At 35.0% G+C, this 21,067-nt stretch overlaps 1 protein-coding gene across 4 annotated transcripts in view; it reads right to left on the bottom strand.

Moving 5' to 3' along the window:
- The window catches only part of LOC143240812 (uncharacterized), a 31,615-nt gene extending 19,257 nt beyond the window's left edge, over positions 1-12,358 (bottom strand). Inside the window, exons 1-4 of one of the 4 annotated variants that reach the window (XM_076483917.1) lie at positions 12,248-12,358; positions 7,023-7,159; positions 2,869-3,009; positions 2,566-2,660 (exon numbers count right to left, since the gene is read on the bottom strand). In XM_076483917.1, the coding sequence (XP_076340032.1) occupies positions 2,566-2,660; positions 2,869-3,009; positions 7,023-7,151 (365 nt within the window). In that variant the 5' untranslated portion in view covers positions 7,152-7,159; positions 12,248-12,358. Of the gene's footprint in view, positions 1-2,565; positions 2,661-2,868; positions 3,010-7,022; positions 7,220-12,247 lie in introns of all 4 variants that reach the window. The other 3 variants (XM_076483920.1, XM_076483916.1, XM_076483919.1) reach the window with 3 other exon arrangements.
- Between the last annotated feature and the right edge of the window lie 8,709 nt (positions 12,359-21,067).

The following is a 21,067-nucleotide window of genomic DNA, read 5'->3' as shown; positions in this document are numbered from 1 at the left end:
GTTATAATTTGACGGTCAATTCTATAATTTGTTAGTAAAATGTGACGATTAGGTGCCTTTCCTCTAGTTTTTCACTGGTGAATTAAGGACAGCTAATGCAGATATCCCTCGTGTAGCTTTGCGCAAAATCCAAAACAGACAAACAAGACGCCACCAACACTTTGGCCATTCGTTTTCCAGAGTGATATTTACCGTCACGTTATAACGCCCCCACGACTGAAGAGAAAATTATGTTGGGTGAGACGGAAATTCGAAGCTGCAACCCTCGGATTGCGAGTCGAGCGCCACTTGGAAACTTTGGACCTCAGTGAGTGTGAAGTTATTGAAAAAAAGATATGTATCGAATCGAAACAAAAAGTTTTGAGTAGCTGTTATTATAAAAACAATAGTAATATTTTTTTACTCTTTACTTAATTTTTATAACGTCTTTCCTTCACTTATATTAATAAAATAAAACAAAATTGTCACAAATTTATTTTGTACAGTCTTCAAGGGCGCAGAAGAAAAGTTATTATTGAATAATTGATTTTTTAGAAAATTAATTGTTGAAAAATACATTTTTTTATTTAGGATCATTACGCTGTCACAATATAAATTAATTTTGTTGTAACTCTTTTGATATTTCATATGCAAGTTCTTGCAATTTTGCAATATGCAAATCTGGTTAGTTTGTTTTTGAATTTCGCACAAAGCTACTCGAGGACCATCTGTGCTAGCTGTCCCTATGCTAGCGGGTGGTGATGACTAGCTGCCTTCTCTCTAGTTTTACACTACCAAATTAGGAACAGCTAGCGCTGATAGCCCTCATGTGGCATTGCGCGAAATTCAAAACAAATATACTTTCGCACAATTTGAGCAGCACATAGTAAGTGAATGGCAGTGTCCTCAGAATTACAAGAAAATGCAACTTAGAAAATCTCATGAAGATCTCATTTCTTCCATGAATCATATCGAGCAAGCTCTCCACCAGACTTGACGTTTCCACCTTGAAACCAGCTCCTGAAATAAACACTGAAACAAATTCCTTAAATCTCACAGTTAAAGTGATCGCTTCTAATGTATTTTTTATTCCTTGCTGTACTCCTTCAGCCTTGTATTGTCTAAAAAGAATTCTGTACATGGGCGTCCACAGAAGTGGGCAGGTCAAGGGGAAACTTGTCCCCCTGGAAATTGAGAAACGTATTTATTTCTTTATTCATTTAGCATATGTGTATGAATTTACAAGTTTTCTTATTCACTTCAAAATTTCACACTACGTATTACTTTTCAAATGTAATGAAAGTTACCAGATTTGTCATCAGCTTTACTTAAGGATCGGCATGGCTAAGCGTGTTAAGGCGTGCGACTCGTAATCTGAGGGTCGCGGGTTCGCATCCCCGTCGCGATAAACATGCTTGCCCTTTCAGCCGTGGGGGCGTTATAATGTGACGGTCAATCCCACTATTCGTTGGTAAAAGAGTAGCCCAAGAGTTGGCGGTGGGTGGTGACGACTAGCTGCTTTCCCTCTAGTCTTACACTGCTAAATTAGGGACGGCTAGCACAGATAGCCCTCGAGTAGCTTTGTGCGAAATTCAAAAACAAACAAAAGTTTTACTTAAAATCTCCACATATATAACTATTAAAAATTTCGCTACCACAGTGGCTTCTTGGATACTGAACATCGTAATTTTCACTGAACTCATCAAAGAGACCGATGTAGTCTTGCCGACATTCTCTGAACCCTGACGCTGTCTGATCAGGATAATAAATATGTTGCCACTTGCCAGTAACACCAGCAGCAGGTCATCAAAGAGACCGACAATCGTGTTGTTTTTACCACACTTATACATTAAAGGTCATTGAAATATTGCCCCTTAAGGGGCTTCAAACTATTGTATTTTTATTGTTTGTTTTTTGAATTTCGCACAAAGCTCCTCGAGGGCTATCTGTGTTAGCCGTCCTTAATTTAGCAGTGTAAGACTAAAGAGAAGACAGCTAGTCATCACCACCCACCGTCAACTCTTGGGCTACTCTTTACCAACAAATAGTAAGATTGACCGCCACATTATAACGCCCCCACGGCTGAAAGGCGAGCATGTTTGGTGCAACCGGGATTCGAACCCGCGAGTAAATTGAAAAGAATAGCGTTGTCATTGGTGTAATAAATGAACAATATCAAAATAATTAACATTTGAATTTAATATGAGATCAAATAAAATATATAATCTGTAGCCTGAATAACACACCAGTAACTCTTATAAATATGGACATTAAAATATAATTCACAAATTCATTGTTCTAAGTCACATAATGCCCTCTGATAAAAATCAGACAAAAATTATTTGTGATGAGTTTATCTCCACTTTCATTCATCATTTTCTTACACGTGGCACCATCTAGTTATAAGGAAAGCAGTTTATGTAACAACTATAAATGTAAACGTACCCGAACCAAAGAAAGTATTTAATTTTGAATTAGTCATTTTATTATCAGATTGTTAATTTGAAATATCTGACCAAACCGAAGATTTTTAAGCAACAATCTACCATAAATAAATAGTGCAAACGGATCAAACTCGAAACTTACGGATCTGTTTGAACAAACGTTTCTTTTGTTGATGGTAAAGGAGCAACAGTTGACACAGTCTTGACTTTAGGAGGAGAGGGTGGAGGCGGCATGAGCTACAAAGAATCGCTGTAAGTTATCTTCGAAAATTTATTGAAACATCATGAATAATATAAATATGATTGTAATTTTATTGACATAATTAATTATAATTGCACTATTTTAATTGCTTTGTTATAAACAATCAAATATTCCCTGTTCCTATTTTTAAGCAGAAGAAAAAAAGACATACAAATTACGAATTGAGGCACAGAAGTGACTTACCAGCTTGTTGACATCTGTTTCTTCCTTGAGTGTCTCGCGCACAATTTCTTCGGCCAAGTCTTCTTGGATCACGTCTTCTAAGAACAAACCAATAACTTCACGGGCAAATTTCTTATCAGTGCTGAATCTCTGCGCTGCTATCTAAGTATTTATGTACATAGGATGAAAGAATTATTGAGCAACATGAAAAACAACAACACTCGTAATGAGTAGTTTTGAAAGCAAAAAAAGTTAAATTTATAAGAAAAACTAAAATCAGATCATTTCTCTAAACTTGTGTTTCACAGGAAGTAAACACAGGGACTGGTGATTATCTGATGTAAAAATGAAAATATATGAGTGGAGTTACCAAGGAAGCGGGAGGCGGAAACCCCTCGCATCTGTGCCCGATAAGACCAGATTAATATTTTTTACTTATTTTAAGGCTGTCATACACTAAATGATCACGTGCTACGTTGTATAATTGGGGAATCCCTTCACTTGAACATTTGGAGTCTATAAATGTCACATTTTTTTGTGGACGATACTCTCTGGTCCACCATTCCAGGTAATGCTTTTCTTCCTCGTCCTGTAACACATGAAAAGCGTGTTTTATTAATTAATTTTGACGTTATTTATCGTTTCAGCAGGGTATGATGCGGAATGGTCTGGCATTTTCAGGTGTTTGTTAATAAACACAAAGCTATAGGCTATCTGTGCTCTGCTATCGAAACCCAGTTTCTAGCATTGTAACTTCGTAAAGATGCTGCTGTTCCACAGGGAAGGGACATGACCAAATGGTTTGGGAGTAATATAATGTGACGGTCAATCCAACTATTCGTTGGTAAAGAAATGCCCAAGAGCTGGCGATCAATGGTGATGAATAATTACCTTCTCTCTGGTCTTATGCTTTACCCGAAATTCATAACAAAACAAATCCCGCAAGTTGTCTTGGCCAAATGGCACAGTATCATGTGTGTTGATACGATCACTAAATTTGCTCCAGTCTTTAAATTCAGCCTTAATTTCGATAATATTTTCCTTCTATGTAGTTTATTTAAACATGTTTCAGAGAAAAGCATTAAAAATACAAAATAATTAAGATTTTGGCTTTTCAAACTAAAATATGTTTTTGGGAGGATAGAGGGGATCCAATGAAGGACATATATTAATATATCCAACTTGAATCAGACTAGTTACATTTTACACTTTTTACATTTTCAGAACAAAAACACTATAGTGATTGGACTGTATCATCTTTTAACGACATTTCGGACTATCCTTAATATTATTTCACAGGGTATATCTTATGGAATGAAAATTACTTACAAACCTCATAATTACCAACTGTTTGCTATTTATCTTTAGCTTCATATACTTTAGCTTCATGTCATGCACAAACACGATTATAGTGTCTGATATTCATATATTTCAATAGAGTGTATACAATATCGCAAATGTTTTCGACATTTTTGTTTTATGCTGTTCAAACACAGTTATATTTTTCTAGTTTTCGGGCACTAATGCAGTTCCAGCTTTCTCAAAATATCATGTAAAGTCTTATTGATATCAAAACTGGCCCGTGATGGGCCTAATGGTTAACGTGTTGAACGTGGGGTCGAAAGGTCTCAGTTTCGAGACGTATTGCCAGGAACTCACGCGATGCACTTTCCGGGGTTCAATTCCTCGACTTTTCAGCTCTAAGGGCTCATAATTTCATGAATTGTCGGTAAGGCTTGTACAAAAGAAAAACGACATCAATGCATGACGTGTACATCTCAGAAAAAGGAGGATTGGTTCAGTGTTAAGTAAAACAAGAAGAAGGATTAGTTCAGTGTTAAGTAAAACAAGAAGAAGGATTAGTTCAGTGTTAAGTAAAACAAGAAGGAGGATTAGTTCAGTGTTAAGTAAAACAAGAAGGAGGATTAGTTCAGTGTTAAGTAAAACAACAACCTTATCTGTACGGCCCGGCATGACCAGGTGGTTAAGACACTCGAGTCGTAATCCGAGAGTCGCGGGTTCGAATCCCCGTCACACCAAACATGCTCGTCCTTTCAGCCGTTATAATGTGACGTTTCGTTGGTAAAAAGAGTAGCCCAAGAGTTAGCGGTGGGTGGTGATGACTACGTAGTTGCCAAAAGTACACCCCTTTATACAAAACGTGTGTATGTTGTGAATTTTGAAGAACAAATTCTCAAAACAACTTATACAGACCAAAATAACAACTCATACATTTTTGTACTATCACATGCTACCTTCACTGTCACTACTCAGGAATTTACTCAATAACATCAATATATAACAGTATGCAAACGTTTCGGTCAAGGGTTTATTTGAAAGGAAATTGTCGTTGATTCCTGTAATTATTTAAATGTCTAAGCTGAGGAAGCATGAAAGTTTTTAAAGCTAAATAGATGATATAAAACATCATATTAGACTGCAAGTGTTATTTTATGTTCACACTTCCCTCAATTTACTCAAAATTATCATTCAGTTGGTTTGCGACACGAATATACAGTTTCAACGCTACAATCCTTGGTTGTAGTCGTTGCAGTGGACAGAGCGCACACGGACCCTGTGTAGTTTTGCACTGAAATGAACAAAATAAGAATTATTCATAATTCACAAATATAGGGCTGGCGAAGCTTTTGTGGCACTAAATTCAATTTTGTCTTATTGTACTTGGAGAGAATTCGCTTCTAACCTTAAACTCATGTAATAATTGTCAATAACACACTGCTTCTCATATATAAATTTTTCATTAATATTTTTGCCTGTTGGACTTCAGATCCGCCATTCCCTTGTGGCACAGCGGTACTTCTGCGGATTTATCACGTTCATAACTCTGTTTTGATACCCGTGGTATACAGAGAACAGATAGCAAGCCCACTGTGCAGTTTTGAGCGTAACAACAAACAAAACTCAAACCTGCATTTCTCTAAATTTAAGTTATTTTGACATTTACCTAAACTTCTACAACTAAACCTTTATTTATGGAATTAATTAATGTAATACTGATGGGAACAGTAATATTAATGTGCTAACTTAACATTCTTTTTTAACATACAACAATATCACTGGATCTTTATTATCAAGTTTAATGACATAAAATATTTCAGATAGTTCGATAATATCTGAGTGTCAGGACAATTGGGCGACAGTAAATAATGTCAAAAGACAGGTTGTCGACTGGACTAGTTCTCAAAACACAACTTGTCGACAGCAAATTGTGTATGCTTTTCTTATAGCAAAGCTACATCGGGCTATCCGCTCAGTCCACCGAAGGAAATCGAACCCCCAATTTTAGCGTTGTAAATCCGTTGAATTACCGCTGTACTAGCGGAAGACTGACAATGTGTCATGAGATGGATTTGTTATTGTATTAACGTTTACTTAGCGGAATGTTTGCATGTTTACATTACATGAATCAGGTTTACAACGTATACGAGTAATTTGTTGCATTTTGAATAGATAAGTATAAAACACAATGATTTGAAAACAGTTTGTAAAGTATTGAATTTATACTTAAAAATGAATAAGCAAAGAATATAAAAAAATATTGACGTTTCATGCATTATACATGACTTATAGTAAAAACTAAAAATGACGCAATAATGATTTGCACAGTAAAAAACCTACAGTCTTGCCAAACAGTTGAGCTAGTTATTTTACTTCGATAGTCACAAACACTTGCCTAGTCTACTATCTGTAATACTGCAGGTATATTCAAAATATTGGTATGTCAACGAGTCTGTCGGCATGTGATGATATTGTTGACCAACTGGCTATCGCCCAGTTGCCCCTGAACCATTCAGATGATATTTCAAGAGATATTAACATAATTATTAAATCATGGTTAGGATAAAAAAAAAAAAGAGTTAAATCATGCATAACATATCAGTTACAATCTAATACAACATGCCTTTCTTTAACATATAAGTTACAATCTAATACAACATGCCTTTCTTTAACATATAAGTTACAATCTAATACAACATGCCTTTCTTTAACATATAAGTTACAATCTAATACAATATACCTTTCTTTAACATATCAGTTACAATCTAATACAACATGCCTTTTTTTAGCATATCAGTTACAATTTAATACAACATGCCTTTCTTTAACATATCAGTTACAAGCTAATACAACATGCCTTTCTTTTTAGAACTCACCTTCAAATTGCCACACTTGATGGGCTTCGTTGATTTCTTTTTTTCCTGTCTGAGGTCTACATCTGGTGACACAGTGTAAGGACATGGATGAGGATCCCCAATATCAGGCAGAAGAATGATGGATGCCATGTCTTGGGCTTGGTATCAGTACGATCGGGGATTGGTAATACAATTCAAATATCGTTTAAAATAATATCCTAGAAAAATTACAATACGGTACTCAGTTTGAATGTTTTTCTATGATTCGTAAAACAAAATAGAGTTGTTTTTTTTTCAATTTCGCGCAAAGCTACACAAGAGTTATCTGCCTAGCCGTCCCTAATTTAGCAGTGTAAGACTACTGAGAAAGCAACTAGTCACTTCCACCCACCGCCAACTCTTGGGCTATTCTTTTACCAATGAATAGGGAGATTGACCATCATGGCTGAAAGGGCGAGCATGTTTGGGGTGATAGGGATTCGAAGCTGTGACCCTCAGATTTCGAGTTGAACGCCTCAACTCACCTGACCATGCTTAGCCTTATAAAAATAAGAGAAATAATGTTAATATAATGACTGAAGATTATTTAGTAATAAAGTACAAAAGAACCTTAACGATAAATAGTTTGTATAATATTAAGTTGTTTTTTTTCCCAAACAAATTTCAACGACTTCTTAGTAGTTGCTACATACTTTGACTGTGGTAATTTTCATTATTGCATCTGATAATACCGTATTCTGACACGATAACTGTAAGCCTACATAGAAATATTAAAATATTAGAGGCATTGTTTTTCACCTACGAGTAAACAACAAATTGATTTAAGGCACAGCGTGTAATATGAGATAGCTAATTTTTAGCGTCACTATGGAAATATCTTATAATCCAGTCTTCGTGTCTTGAAATTGTAATCAAAGGACACTGGAAACTAAAAGATAAGTTTCACTTGTCAAAACTACATACAGAGGACAACGAGCAACAGTTAGAAATAATTGTATCCTATTGAAAAAATGGAAGGAGAGTGTATATATATTGTTAATTTTGCTGCATTGCACGTGCTTGTAGTTTCTAATTTTGACCAAAATCAATAAATCGATGTCTTTAACCTCTCAGAAATGCACATTTATTAGCGATGGAAGTATAAAACCCCGTCAAGGATGACGGGAAGCCATTGTTGAATAACTAACTAAAATTATACAACTGAGCTAAAACTAATTTATCTCCAAAATACATCAACTCATCACTTATTTCATCTGTCTCGAAGTAATTCTTTACTCACCACATTTTAGTAAAAACTACATATAAAAATGAAATGTTTCAGTGAACAAAAGTACGTATAGACTCTGAAAGGTCCCCCAGTGGTACAGCGGTATGTCTGCAGACTTACAACGCTAGAAATCCGGTTTCGATATCCGTGGTACTCGACTCGTAATCCGAGGGTCACGGGTTCGAATCCCCTTCATGCCAAACATGCTCGCCTTTCAGCCATGGGGGCGTTACAATGTGACGGTCAGTCCCACTATTCGTTGGTAAAAGAGTAGTCCATGATTTGGCGGTGGGTGGTGATGACTAGCTGCCTTCTCTCTAGTTTTACACTGCTAAAATGGGAAAGCTAGCGCAGATAGCCCTCGTGTAGCTTAGCGCGAAATTCAAAACAAAGCAAACCAAACCGTTCAGGGGACGGATACTCCAATCAGTATTATATGCGCTAAAATACCAAAATGATATTTATTAATTAACATTTATTTATCACTTGAAAATTTTCAAAAACTGACTATAACTTTAGCAATAGTAGGCTTATTTGTAATCTAATTTAATATATAAGAGTAACGTAAGGCTTAGTTGAAACATCACTTGGCTCACATCAACAATGTGTTTGTTTACTATTTGGTAAATCTTATTTTGCTTTTGGCCACAACTCAATGTCATAAAACTTCTGAATTGAACTATTTTTTCTGTTGAATCGTTGAAATTACTGAAAATAAAGAATGGAAAAACAAGCCTTTCTAATAAATCAACAAGAATAATGAGCAGTCAACATAAACACCATTATTGGTAGTTTTGTGACAAAGCGCCGATGCTTATTGTTGCGTATTACCAAAAATGGACTGTGAAAGCGTTCTCGACAAAGTTATAGATAGAGCCAACTTTTTACTTTTGGTGATTTCGAACGTAAGCATATTTCGGATAGTTGTAAATTGTAAAGTTAAGAACAAAACATTGCGAAAGACTGAAAATGAGAAAATTGTAGTTTTGCGTGGCACATATTTTCTTAGCTTTTAATTCATCCATCATTATTACACACGTAATATAGTCACGCTGAAATTCTTAAATTGTTTTAAAAATGGTTTTCATGCATATCTTATTATATACTAACACTTCATCACATGATGATGTTTTTAATAGCTCATACTTTACTGACCAAATATGCTGTTGTACAATCTATTTAATGATAATTCATTTTCAGTCCTAAAAAACAATGATACGTTTTTGTTTGTAGTAAATATAAAGCTACACTGTTATGTACCGTGCCTTCAAAACTCAGTTTTAGCACTATATATCTCCAGGCAGTGCTACTAGGGACATGATGTTGCCGAGATTTTTATCAGTGTTGTTGTATCCTAATATCACTCCAAATGAAAATTAATGGATCTATTGAACTAGTCTTAGAGTTATGTGTTATAACACTTGATAGTTTTAAATGACTACCAGAGAAAGAGTTTCAACAAAATTATGGTGGTAATTTTGAAAAACTCTACAACTGCAAAGAATTCCTTTTTTACTGTATCGTATTAGTTTATAGGAAAAGTGAACGTAAAGCTCATAGACGTGAAAACACGCTTTATAGTTTCCTGTACTTGTGGTAAAATTACTCCAATGTTACACAGGCCGGATCACTGTGTACAATTCGTACATCTATTCCCAAGTGTTAAAAATAACCTTACACCTGCTTTCACCAAAATATAATTCAATGTGCAAACAGCCAGAAACCAGATTTAATATTTTAAGCCAATAGGCACCTTCCAATGCATCTAGAGATTCGTTCTAATATGATAGTCGAAAAGTATTGAAACATGTTACTAAATTCACCCATCTAAAGTGCACAGAGCACCTTGGTTTTTCTTTCTCATTTTCTACTAATCTGTACTGGAAATTATCAAGCACTTGCAGAAGGTTGCATTTTTTTGTCCTTTAACAACCATTCAAGATCAACACTAACAACATTCCTAGTGTTTCAATGAAGACTACACAGTGATTGTTTTATTAGACATGCATCACTTGTACTTATGAGATGATGCATGATTCCTGTTTGATGTAATAAGTAATCTTGTTCCATGAGCACACCAGAAAATTCCTTGAACAATTCACTGAGTTCATGTCTCATGTTGAGTTTTGACTGTTAGCACAATCCTCGACTATAAGCATCAGGTATTTGGAATCTGCATGTTTGCTGATGGATTTGGTACAGTAGCTATGACACTAGCTACTTAGATTTGTGTCACTCTTGCCTCTATTACCGTGCTGATAACCAATTAAAGTTGGAGATTACAAAACAAAGGCCTGTAGTTACAGGTTAACACAGATACAACAATAGTGTTCAGACAGATATGTGTCCAAACAAAATATACCTAGTTTCCAAAGAGAAACTAGCGCGTTAATAAGGTGGCTATATCACAACAGTAGATGCTGTCAATATACTAGATTGATCCGAAGTACACAACCAAACACAACTTACTTCTTTGATAGTAAAACTTCCTTTTCAATATGTATTTATACAGTCAATTATTGTCGAAAGCAGACTGGTTGGCAATATGCAGTTTTATTAAAAAATTGTATTTGCCTGTTTCCCAGATGAAACTCGTTCACAGTTTATGCAATAGTTCCATCCCTAGAGTACTAAAGTCTAATCCAAGATTAGAAACAACTATTTCTAATCAACAAGAGACTTAGCCAACACAAATCGAAGATATGCCTCTCGAATCATATCTAGTTTGTCACCACTTGCCTCAATGAAGTTTTTAATAATTAACGAAAGTGGTGACCTTTCTTGATGTACTTGGTCGAGCAAGGCCATGGCAGCTCGTATATCCATAGTACTTCTGTGTATCATTAACTAAGTCCAAACCAGCAATAGTAGAACAAGCTGATTGGTGCATCCACACAAAGTTAATAGATCCAACTATCTTGGAAATAATATGGATTTTCCTGTAACCAGTGATCAGTAATATCGCAGTTAAAGCATAGAATCCTTCCCATCTTCAGGAACTCAGCTTTTGTTGCATCAATAGTACAGCCACGACAAATGGACGTTTGCTGGCATACCTAAAACTGAGGTTATTGCACCATTATGTCTTGTGGCATCTACTACTGATGGTTAATGTTTAGCACCTTTTCAATAAACTTACCAATAAATATTTCATTGACAGTCACGCTCAGGATTTTATTTCCATGTAACTTCCTTTAATTGTCTGCATAAATTGCCACAAATTCAGGAAGTTGGAAAATACTCTTTCTTTTCACTATCTCCTAGTAGAAATACATCAAAGTTAGGAAAACTACCCTCGGGAAAAGCAGGAGAATACACAGAAGTTAATCCATAACCGAAGAGCTTCCAGAGCCCTTAGACCAGTCCTGTACTCCAGCTGTAAAATTGTTTGCGCCTGTAGTACATTCCCTGACAAGGTAAAATAAACCGCAACCCTATGCTTTTAATTTAGACTTAGGCGTTGAAACTCTGAATCAAAGTAAATAAAAACTACGTTATAGTTAACAACATAAAAAGTTATAAACAAACACTCAGTTTGTAATATTAATCATGAGATGTCATGAAGAATTTACAGGTTAAAGCACATACACAGCTTCCTTCCCTGCGTTATTCAATTTCTTTCTAAAATTAAAAAAAGAATTCCTCTTATGCTTAACCAATACGATTTACGCAAAATATATGTTTCCATTAACTTAATTGCTATGGTCTACGGCCAAGAACAGTGAATAATTTTTCAAAATTAGATACTTGTTACCAGGGGTGAAATTCTGCCGATACTTAATGAAACTGATACCGAAAATTATTTTTAAGACGATAATATTACCGTGTATTGTTTGAGTTTTTTGTCGTTTTTCTTATGTTTACACGTAGATTCTTTTCTTCCACTATACCAAATTGAGTACCTTTACTGTTTTTTCTTTTTTAGAATTTCACCCTTGCTCATTACAAGAAAATTGCTTCCTTTAACGTTTTTACTCACCATAGGGGTATACTATTCAATGATGATATGTTTCTTTGTTAGGCTATTCTTTCTTCACCCGGGTATCTGTTTTAGTATAATACGGTTGCCATGGGATTTGCTGTTGTACACATATCGCGAGAGGGCCACCTCACCATAACGACCAGCTTCGATTATAAAATAGTTTGGTCTGATATAACAAAGTGTTGTTTTTTTCTTAATATGTACATATTTAAAAAATAAGACTTTATGATTTTCAGTGTTGTTACCTACCCTAAACATATTAGAATATGGAAAATATTTAAATTTAAATGTCGGAAATTTGTCCTAAAAGCAATATTAAGATAAAAAATAAAAGTAAATAATGTATATACACAGTTTGATTTTGTGACAGCCTTTAGATATGTTTTATTAATGATGAAAATATACACCATAATTTACTTTAACAACCTCAAATAATGTCAGCAACTAAACTAAATATTCTGTTGTCAGAGCAGAAGTGTTTGGTCAGTTAGAATTTCGCGAAGCAACACTGCAGTGGAATATCTATGTTGTAAAGATTCGACGTTTTTGAATTATAAAATGTATAAGTCTTCATTTTTATTGTATATAATATCATTTCATATAACCTGTTGAACTTGACTTACTTATACGTAAGTAAGTTATATTTTATTTTAATATTTTTAATTTGTAGTTTATATATACTTCGTAATAGCCTATTGTATCTGTCTGTCGCAGAATTAATTATAACTCACATTTCAGAAGCCTAAGTGAGTTACCGAGACTGAGTTCATAAACTCGAACACAGTTCTTTAACAAATAATAGTGTTTTTTGTTATACTGACGTACGAAACACATAGCAGTTATTGTAACAACAAACTCGGAGCTGAAAGTTACTACATACGTTCACTGTGAAGTTGTAAAACTAACGTATATCATATCTATTAAAAATTAAAAACCAGAGACAAAATAAATAGAAATAAATTTTAATTTATGGATTCTAAGTTTTCATATGGTCTGAAATAATATTCATTATCCTTTAATTAAAGCTCAAATAAAAGGTATGTGAATTCCCCCATACTTCATGCAGCCATACCACAGACACACAAAGATTTGTTTGTTTGTTTTGGAATTTCGCACAAAGCTACTCGAGGGCTATCTGTGCTAGCCTTCACTAATTTAGCAGTGTAAGACTAGAGGGAAGGCAGCTAGTCGTCACCACCCACCGCCAACTCTTGGGCTACTCTTTTACCAACGAATAGTGGGATTGACCGTCACATTATAACGCCCCCACGGCTGGGAGGGCGAGCATGTTTGGCGCGACGGGGATGCGAACCCGCGACCATCAGCTTACGAGCCTTAACGCGCTTGGCCATGCCGGGCCAAGAAGTTTAATACGTACACAAACATGATAAGATAGAAAATCGTAGTCAGTATCATAACTGAATATTAAAACAAAATTCATTATAATTTAAATATAAAACATGAAAATATTCAAAATACTAATTAGAAATTGCACAAATTAAAACAAAATACAAAAGAAACGATATAAATACTAGTATTACATGCATATATGTAAATTAGAAAGTTTCTATATATTACGGAAAAGATAATAGAATAATAATGTACAGTTTTCATAATGCTATAATATATACTTACAACTAATGCAAACTTATATATGAACGCAAAATTCAAATACAATAATATTCGTTTAATTTGATGGGTATATAGAGCAAGAAAAACTTCTTTTTTAAAACTCTTTATTAGACCTGTTTACTTAACTTTAATTTATACATCATGGTCTGTAGTTCCTCTAGGAACCAGGCCAACTCCACCTACTCTCCTGTCTTCTAATGCCTCTTATTTCTGATGTTATGGCCCAAGGCTATCATTCGAAGTAAGTCATAACAAAAGAGTATTATCAACACTGTACGTCGACAAACAGTCAGGAATCTCTGACAGTCCGATGAATTACAGTCAAATTTTCCTTTTTACTGGAATCTAGCCAGACCTACTGGTTAGGTGGCAAGCCAAATCTTAGCGCCTTTTGCTGTTTCCAACCAAAAGTTCTCCTTATCTTTTTTAATAGTAAAACAACCTCTGATCTATCCAAACGACAATATGTTGAAATGATACTTGTTCAACTTTACCAGTCTGTTCAAAGTTGAATAACCATTTCCATTTCACTGCAACCCTTTTTGCGGATATCACTGACTTTATTGACAGTTTAACATACTACCTTCATGTTGGACTGGGTTTGCACAGTGTTAGGACACTTAATTCGCAATCTGCGGATCGTGGGATTGAATCCCGTCACCAAACATGTTCGTCTTTCTTTGGTAAAGAGTAGCCCAAGAGGTGGTGGGAACAGTGTCTTGAGCCCCCCCAACGAGCCAAGCCCCCTCAACCCCCCAAAATTTTACCTACATATATTCATAAAATATGGAAAACACTTCCTCTTTTACATATACGCATATTTTCATAAACAGATTATTTCTAATTTGTAATAATGAATTATTAATCAGAGTATGAGTTTCCAATGAAAACTGCATTGAAAACGCAGTTCAAAATACCACACCTTTCTGAAATGTACCATTGAGAGGTGTGTATTAAATAATTGGTTCTTTTCCCTCATTAGTATGGGCTTCTTTTGTACAGACTGATATAAAAGTAGAACCACGTTCAATTTCATAAACTACTTTAGAAACTGAAGCAAGCAGTAAACTACCGTAAATATAGATTAATTCAGTTAAAATAGCCATAGATAATTATTTCTCTCTGCACTGTACGCTTTATATGTGACTTTGTTTTCTGTTTCTAAGTGAAATAACACTTTTTCTATGAACCCAAAGTATACTTATCCGAGTGATGTCGTGAACTGATGTAACATTGTTAGGTGAAAAAACTTTCTATAAGAATAGTGATATTAAATTTAATTGTTTTTTCAGTGTGTAAGATGCCTGAACTGGGAAATTATAACGTTTTTATTTTATGCAGTATTAACTCAAGTAAATTAGACGTAACAAACAATTAAAAAACTTGCTTAAGATTCAGCGTGAAATTTAGGTACAGTCAAATATAAAATACACGAAGTTTCGCTTTGCAACTTCCTTCTTAAACCAGTCTTAGTAGGTAATGTATGATATTAACCAAAGTAAGACCGATAATAAACATATTATAATACACTTTAGTTCCAACTGAGTAGTTAAAAATGTATAAACATTGTAACAAAATTTTGATTGAAATATCACTTGCAGAATATTCAAATATATAACTTGTACGAGAAATACTTCAGTCCACAATGTGATAGAGATTAATAACTGTGATTAACGGTATCAAGCATTTTGTTACAAAATCAGTATTTTGTTCCTCAAAACTGATAAGACTTCAATAGATCGTTCGTACTAAAGGGAGTGTTATGTTCATTGTGCTGTTCATGTTTGTCAGGTAAATATACTTTGTACACATTTTAAAAAATAATTTACTAATATATGGTATAATTTTATCCTATCATAACTTTATTGTAATGTCGTAATCAAATTTATGCCGTGAAAATAACAGGCCTGAGATTTTTGATATTATATCATGTAATTTGCAAGTACCACCTTCCCACCCCTCCGAAAACAAATCAGAGGCGGAAAAGCAGCATTTACAATCTTTTTTGTCTTCGACAAATCACTGCTCAAAAGGACTTTCGCCAATACCAGAATTTGTAAGTTAAGCTAAACAGCGACAGATAAAGATTATGTAAAATTCTTCTATATATATTCAGCCTTTTGGTTTATAATGGTTCGCCAGCTTTCGGCGTTTAAACCGAATTGATTCAACAATTATATGTACCATGTTCCAACACTAAAACTATTTCATTATTGAATATTATTTATGTAGTACTGGTAGCCCACAAGGGTATAGTTGTCTTAATAATATTGGAGCAGTTTACTTAGTCGTTTGGATAAATATCACCTAAACTGCATATATCCTCCTTTATCTTCCTTTCTTATAACTTGTCTCTTTCAGATGCAAAATCAGAGACATGTAAAAATAACATTTCAGATCCACATTTTGCCTCTCAAGAGACCTTATTCAATACCTACTGATTTCTAATGCACTTCAGCTTTTGGCGTTTCAGTCTAACTTTTAAACTATTATACTGGACACATAAATGACGTTTCGGGAAAACTTTTGCCTCTCGTCATATTTGGAATATAACGCCTGATGCGTTTCGTTAACAAAAAATTCTTATTTATATTAATGACATTAATGTTTTAAATTTCTAACCCTATGCTTTAAACGTACTCTTAGAGTATGTAATAACGGATGGATTTCTTTACAAAACGAGGTACTCTGGGCTCTATTCCCCACCGTGGGCAAAGCGAAGACAGCCCACTGTATAGGTTTATGCTTAAACTGACAAATCTACACGACAAAATAAAAAAAACATAATGTGTCAAATAGATTAATTACCATGGTTTTCAAGTTTTAAAATACTTATTACGAAAAATTCAAAATTGTTTTGTAAGAATATTTAGTTCTGTTTGTTTGGTCATACGTTACCTTCTCTGTTAAAGCTCGAGTATTTACTCAAAAGTTAATCCATGCATGTAGACAACAGCATAAATATAGAATATTAAGTAAACATTTTATCCTAAACTGTAGCAACTCATACTTTGTGGGTTAGGCCACTGATATAGTTAACAAAATACACATGAATAACACAGCATGTGGGAGCTGATTATGTTTTGATTTCTTATCATGATCAGACAAGTCACTGGCATAAATAATTGTCCAGACCATTCGTGGAATGATATATGGGTAGAAAACAGAGTTACCCATATAAATGCACCTTATTTCATTTTCATAAGCTATTTTTGGCATTGTTTTCAAGATTCAGAGCGTATTCACTCAGTTTTATCGTTACTTAAATCGTCTGAAAAAAGCTGATACTCCCGATTGGGAGTACCATCTTTTATTTACTGAACATCTTTTGAACAATCTTTCCATTCCTATTTATACGGATGGTTCAAAATCAGGTAATTCTGTGGGCTCTGCCATGGTTTGTTGCAGTTCAGTGGTTGCATGCAGAATCCCCTCTACAGCTTCTGTGTTCACTGATGAACTGTATGCCATATCTCTTGCCCTGGATCACATAGAAGCTAAGCAGTATTCCAACTGCACTATTTATAGTGGCTCACTTAGTTCTCTACTGGCCCCGGAATTGCTTCACATTGGTTTACACCCTGTTTTCACCTATACTGGGCCACGTTGGTACCTTTTGAGACCAGGTAGTATCACCCCACTGGGATACAAATAGTGAATAAAACAAAGTCAGAGCAATAGCCATATAAACCTGGAAAGTAGATCACTAGCTTTTGTTGTGTATAGTAGCAAACAAATGCTTGGGGATTTTCTTTGTGCCAAACTATGTCTGTCAAGCTATCGTTAAATTTTACCTATCCATAAATATTTGTTTAACTGTTAAATGTTTACATAATTGACAGATGTTTGTTTTGAAAAGTTGGTTATCTACTGAGCTGTTTAACTGTTAAATGTTTACATAATTGATTAACCTTTGTTATGAAACATAGGTTGTCTACTTGGTGTCTATTGTAACATATTTACATTATCAATAGACCTTTGTTGTGAAAAACAGTTTGTATACCAGATTGTTTGCTGTGAAGTTTTATACATACAAAAGATAAATGCTTTGGAGTAGTTTTCTCACTGCGTTATATGCTATTGGATATGTTTTTGATAGATACTTAATGTGCCAAACAGTATACTGTTAAATTTTGCACATGCTGTAGATATTTGATGTGCCAAATAGGTTGTTTACTTGTCTGTTTGATGCTGAATGATACATGTTCTTTAGGTATTTGCTATGCTAAATAGTTTACCACTTAGACTGTTAGATTTTACACCCTAAGTGGGTATTTCCTAAATCAAACAGTTTGACTACCAGGCTGTTTTCTATTGGAGTTGTTCTTATTTGGCAGATATTTGCTGTGTAAAATAGTTTTTATATTAAGGTATTTATTATTAAATTTTATATATGCAGTAACTCTTTGTGGTTACACTATTTGAACAGTTTTTCCAACCATTAATAACTAATTATAAGTAGATAAATGTTCTAACTAAACTATTTCTTTCTAGCCTAAATATACTCTTCAAAACAAGAAACGCAAAAGGGATATTTTTTTTATTTTAAAGAGAAATATATGTAATAACGTTACAAGCTCAGGTATGTGATGTTACACGTGTTAAGGCACTGATTGTCAGACCAAAGTGACAATAAAAGTTGTGCACTTTGAAAATGGAGAAAAACATCGGATTTTTTGCCAAAACGCATTCCTGTCCAATAAATGTGTCTGAGAGATCTGCATGTTCTGCAAGTGCAACATGTGCAAAATCCCTATAAAAGTGACGGGTTCTCGATTTCCATAGCTCAGTGTTAAGCCACCGACACGCAATACAGTTACGCCAAGACTGACTGAAGCACAACACAACAACGCCATTGGTCGCTTGGAAACAGGCGAATCTCGATCAGATGTTGCCAGAGCTGTGAATGTCCACCCAAGCACCATCACAAGGTTATGGAATCGTCACCAACAACATGGATCAACTCGTAACCGTCCACGATCTGGCAAACCTCATGTGACCACGCCCGCAGAAGATCGCAACATCCGGTTACGTCACCATCGGGATAGAACCACCACTGCGACGTCTACTGCCTCAACCATACCAGGGCTGCATAGGATTTCCGATCAGACCGTACGCAACCGTCTACGAGATGCAGGAATCCGACCTCGACGTATAGTCAGAGGCGTCATCCTTACCCAGAACATCGTCAAGCACGGCTGCAGTGGACTCGGGCACATTGGGTATGGCCTCATCGACGATGGAGGCATGTTTGGTTCAGCGATGAATCACGTTTTATGCTTCGTAGGCAGGATGGAAGGACCCGTGTTTACCGTCGCCGAGGTGAACGTTTTGCAGCAAACTGTGTGCAGGAAGTTGACAGATTTGGTGGTGGCAGCGTCATGATGTGGGCTGCCATTGCCTACAATGCCAGAACAGACCTTTTGCACATTCGAGGGAATCTTACGGCTCAACGATAGGTCGACGAGATTCTTAGGCCCCATGTGCAACCCATCATGGTGAACGTCAACGACGTTTTTCAACATGACAACGCCCGTCCTCACACAGCCCGACTCCCCACTGTCTTCTTGAGACACCACAACATTAACGTTCTTCCCTGGCCCTCTAGATTACCAGATTTAAATCCCATCGAACATCTTTGGGACGAATTGGACCGACGTCTGCAACGGCGACAACCTCAACTGCAGACTCTACCTCAACTTGCAGCAGCTTTGCAGGCTGAGTGGACAGCCATTCCACAGGATGTGATTCGTCATCTGATCGCTTCCATGGACAGGAGATGCCAAGCAGTTATTGATGCTCACGGGGGGCATACTCATTACTGACTTTGAGTGACGTTAAACTTCAACTAGTGAGCGTGGACTTCGCCTTTGCAGACTTTGGATGTTCAGCAGTGAATGTGCAAAGTTTCACACATGTCATACAGAACTACCCGGAATAAACTTGTTAACAATGTGTCTCAAATTTTGCCTTTTGCGTTTCTTTTTTAGAAGAGTATATTTTTACATGATTTAACACTGTATACAAAATATCCTGGTAAATGGTTCTGTTAGATATGGTTTTCATCATACAGTATTATAAATAATATGTTCATTAAAAAGAATCTATTACATATTTGGAGATAAGAAATAATTCTTAGGTGTATGAACATTAGTTTAACATTTTGTATAGTTATTCCTTGGGTGTGGAAACAAATCAACCAAACACCCAGAACTGTAAGCTTATCAGATATTTAAAGAAGTGTTAAAAGCATTTTATGTGTTTATTATAAAAATGGATTATTAATGTTTCTTATCATATTTTTAAAATCATGAATATTCCTAACCACAGAATAGTTGAGGTTCTAGTCATAGTTACAACTTGAATTTAATATAACAATCAATTTCCTGCAATATAAGATTGAATGTACAAACTAATACAAGGTGTAATGTATAAACTAATACAAGGTGTAATGTATAAACTAACACAAGATTGAATATGTAAACTAACACAAGGTGTAATATGTAAACTAACACAACATGTAATGTGTAGACTAACACAAGGTGTAATGTATAAAGTAACATTAAAACTTAAAACAGGTATTTGAACATTTAAATATTTAACAGAACTACTTGTATTGTTAAGTGATGTTAAACATATTAATACTTAACCTGTGAGAAAATAATAAATATGGGATTATTTTTTATATCAAACTGGGTATTAACATAAGCATGTGGTATGTTATTCACAGGTTTATGGGTTTTCATACATTCAGAAAAAACTATACATTAACATTCCAAATGTAAGTACAAGTTACATATGTTGACCATCAGTTATAGCTGGAATAAATATGCACCACGGATATATTAAGTCATTAAACACATCATACCCATTACAGCTGTATACTTTAGTATTTCAGGTCATGAACATCACTTGATACCTTATACCAGAATGTGTAGTATCAAGGGAAGCAGATTTACACACACTCTTCAATAGTCAAGCTGTGTACAGTGTAAGGTTTAACACTTTTCAGAAATGGATAATGTACGAGTACTCTTGACTAGGCAAATAGTAAGTACAGTAGTTTGTCTAATCCTGAAAAACTTAATTTACCATCTAAGGATGTGGTACTGGGGACCAGAAAAGACTTAGATGGTAAATGTATACAGACGTTGAATATTCAACTGATTATATAACTCTCAGAAC

The sequence above is a fragment of the Tachypleus tridentatus genome, chromosome 13, assembly GCF_004210375.1.
Source record: "Tachypleus tridentatus isolate NWPU-2018 chromosome 13, ASM421037v1, whole genome shotgun sequence".
NCBI lineage: Eukaryota > Metazoa > Arthropoda > Merostomata > Xiphosura > Limulidae > Tachypleus > Tachypleus tridentatus.
This window is presented reverse-complemented; position numbering and strand designations above follow the sequence as displayed.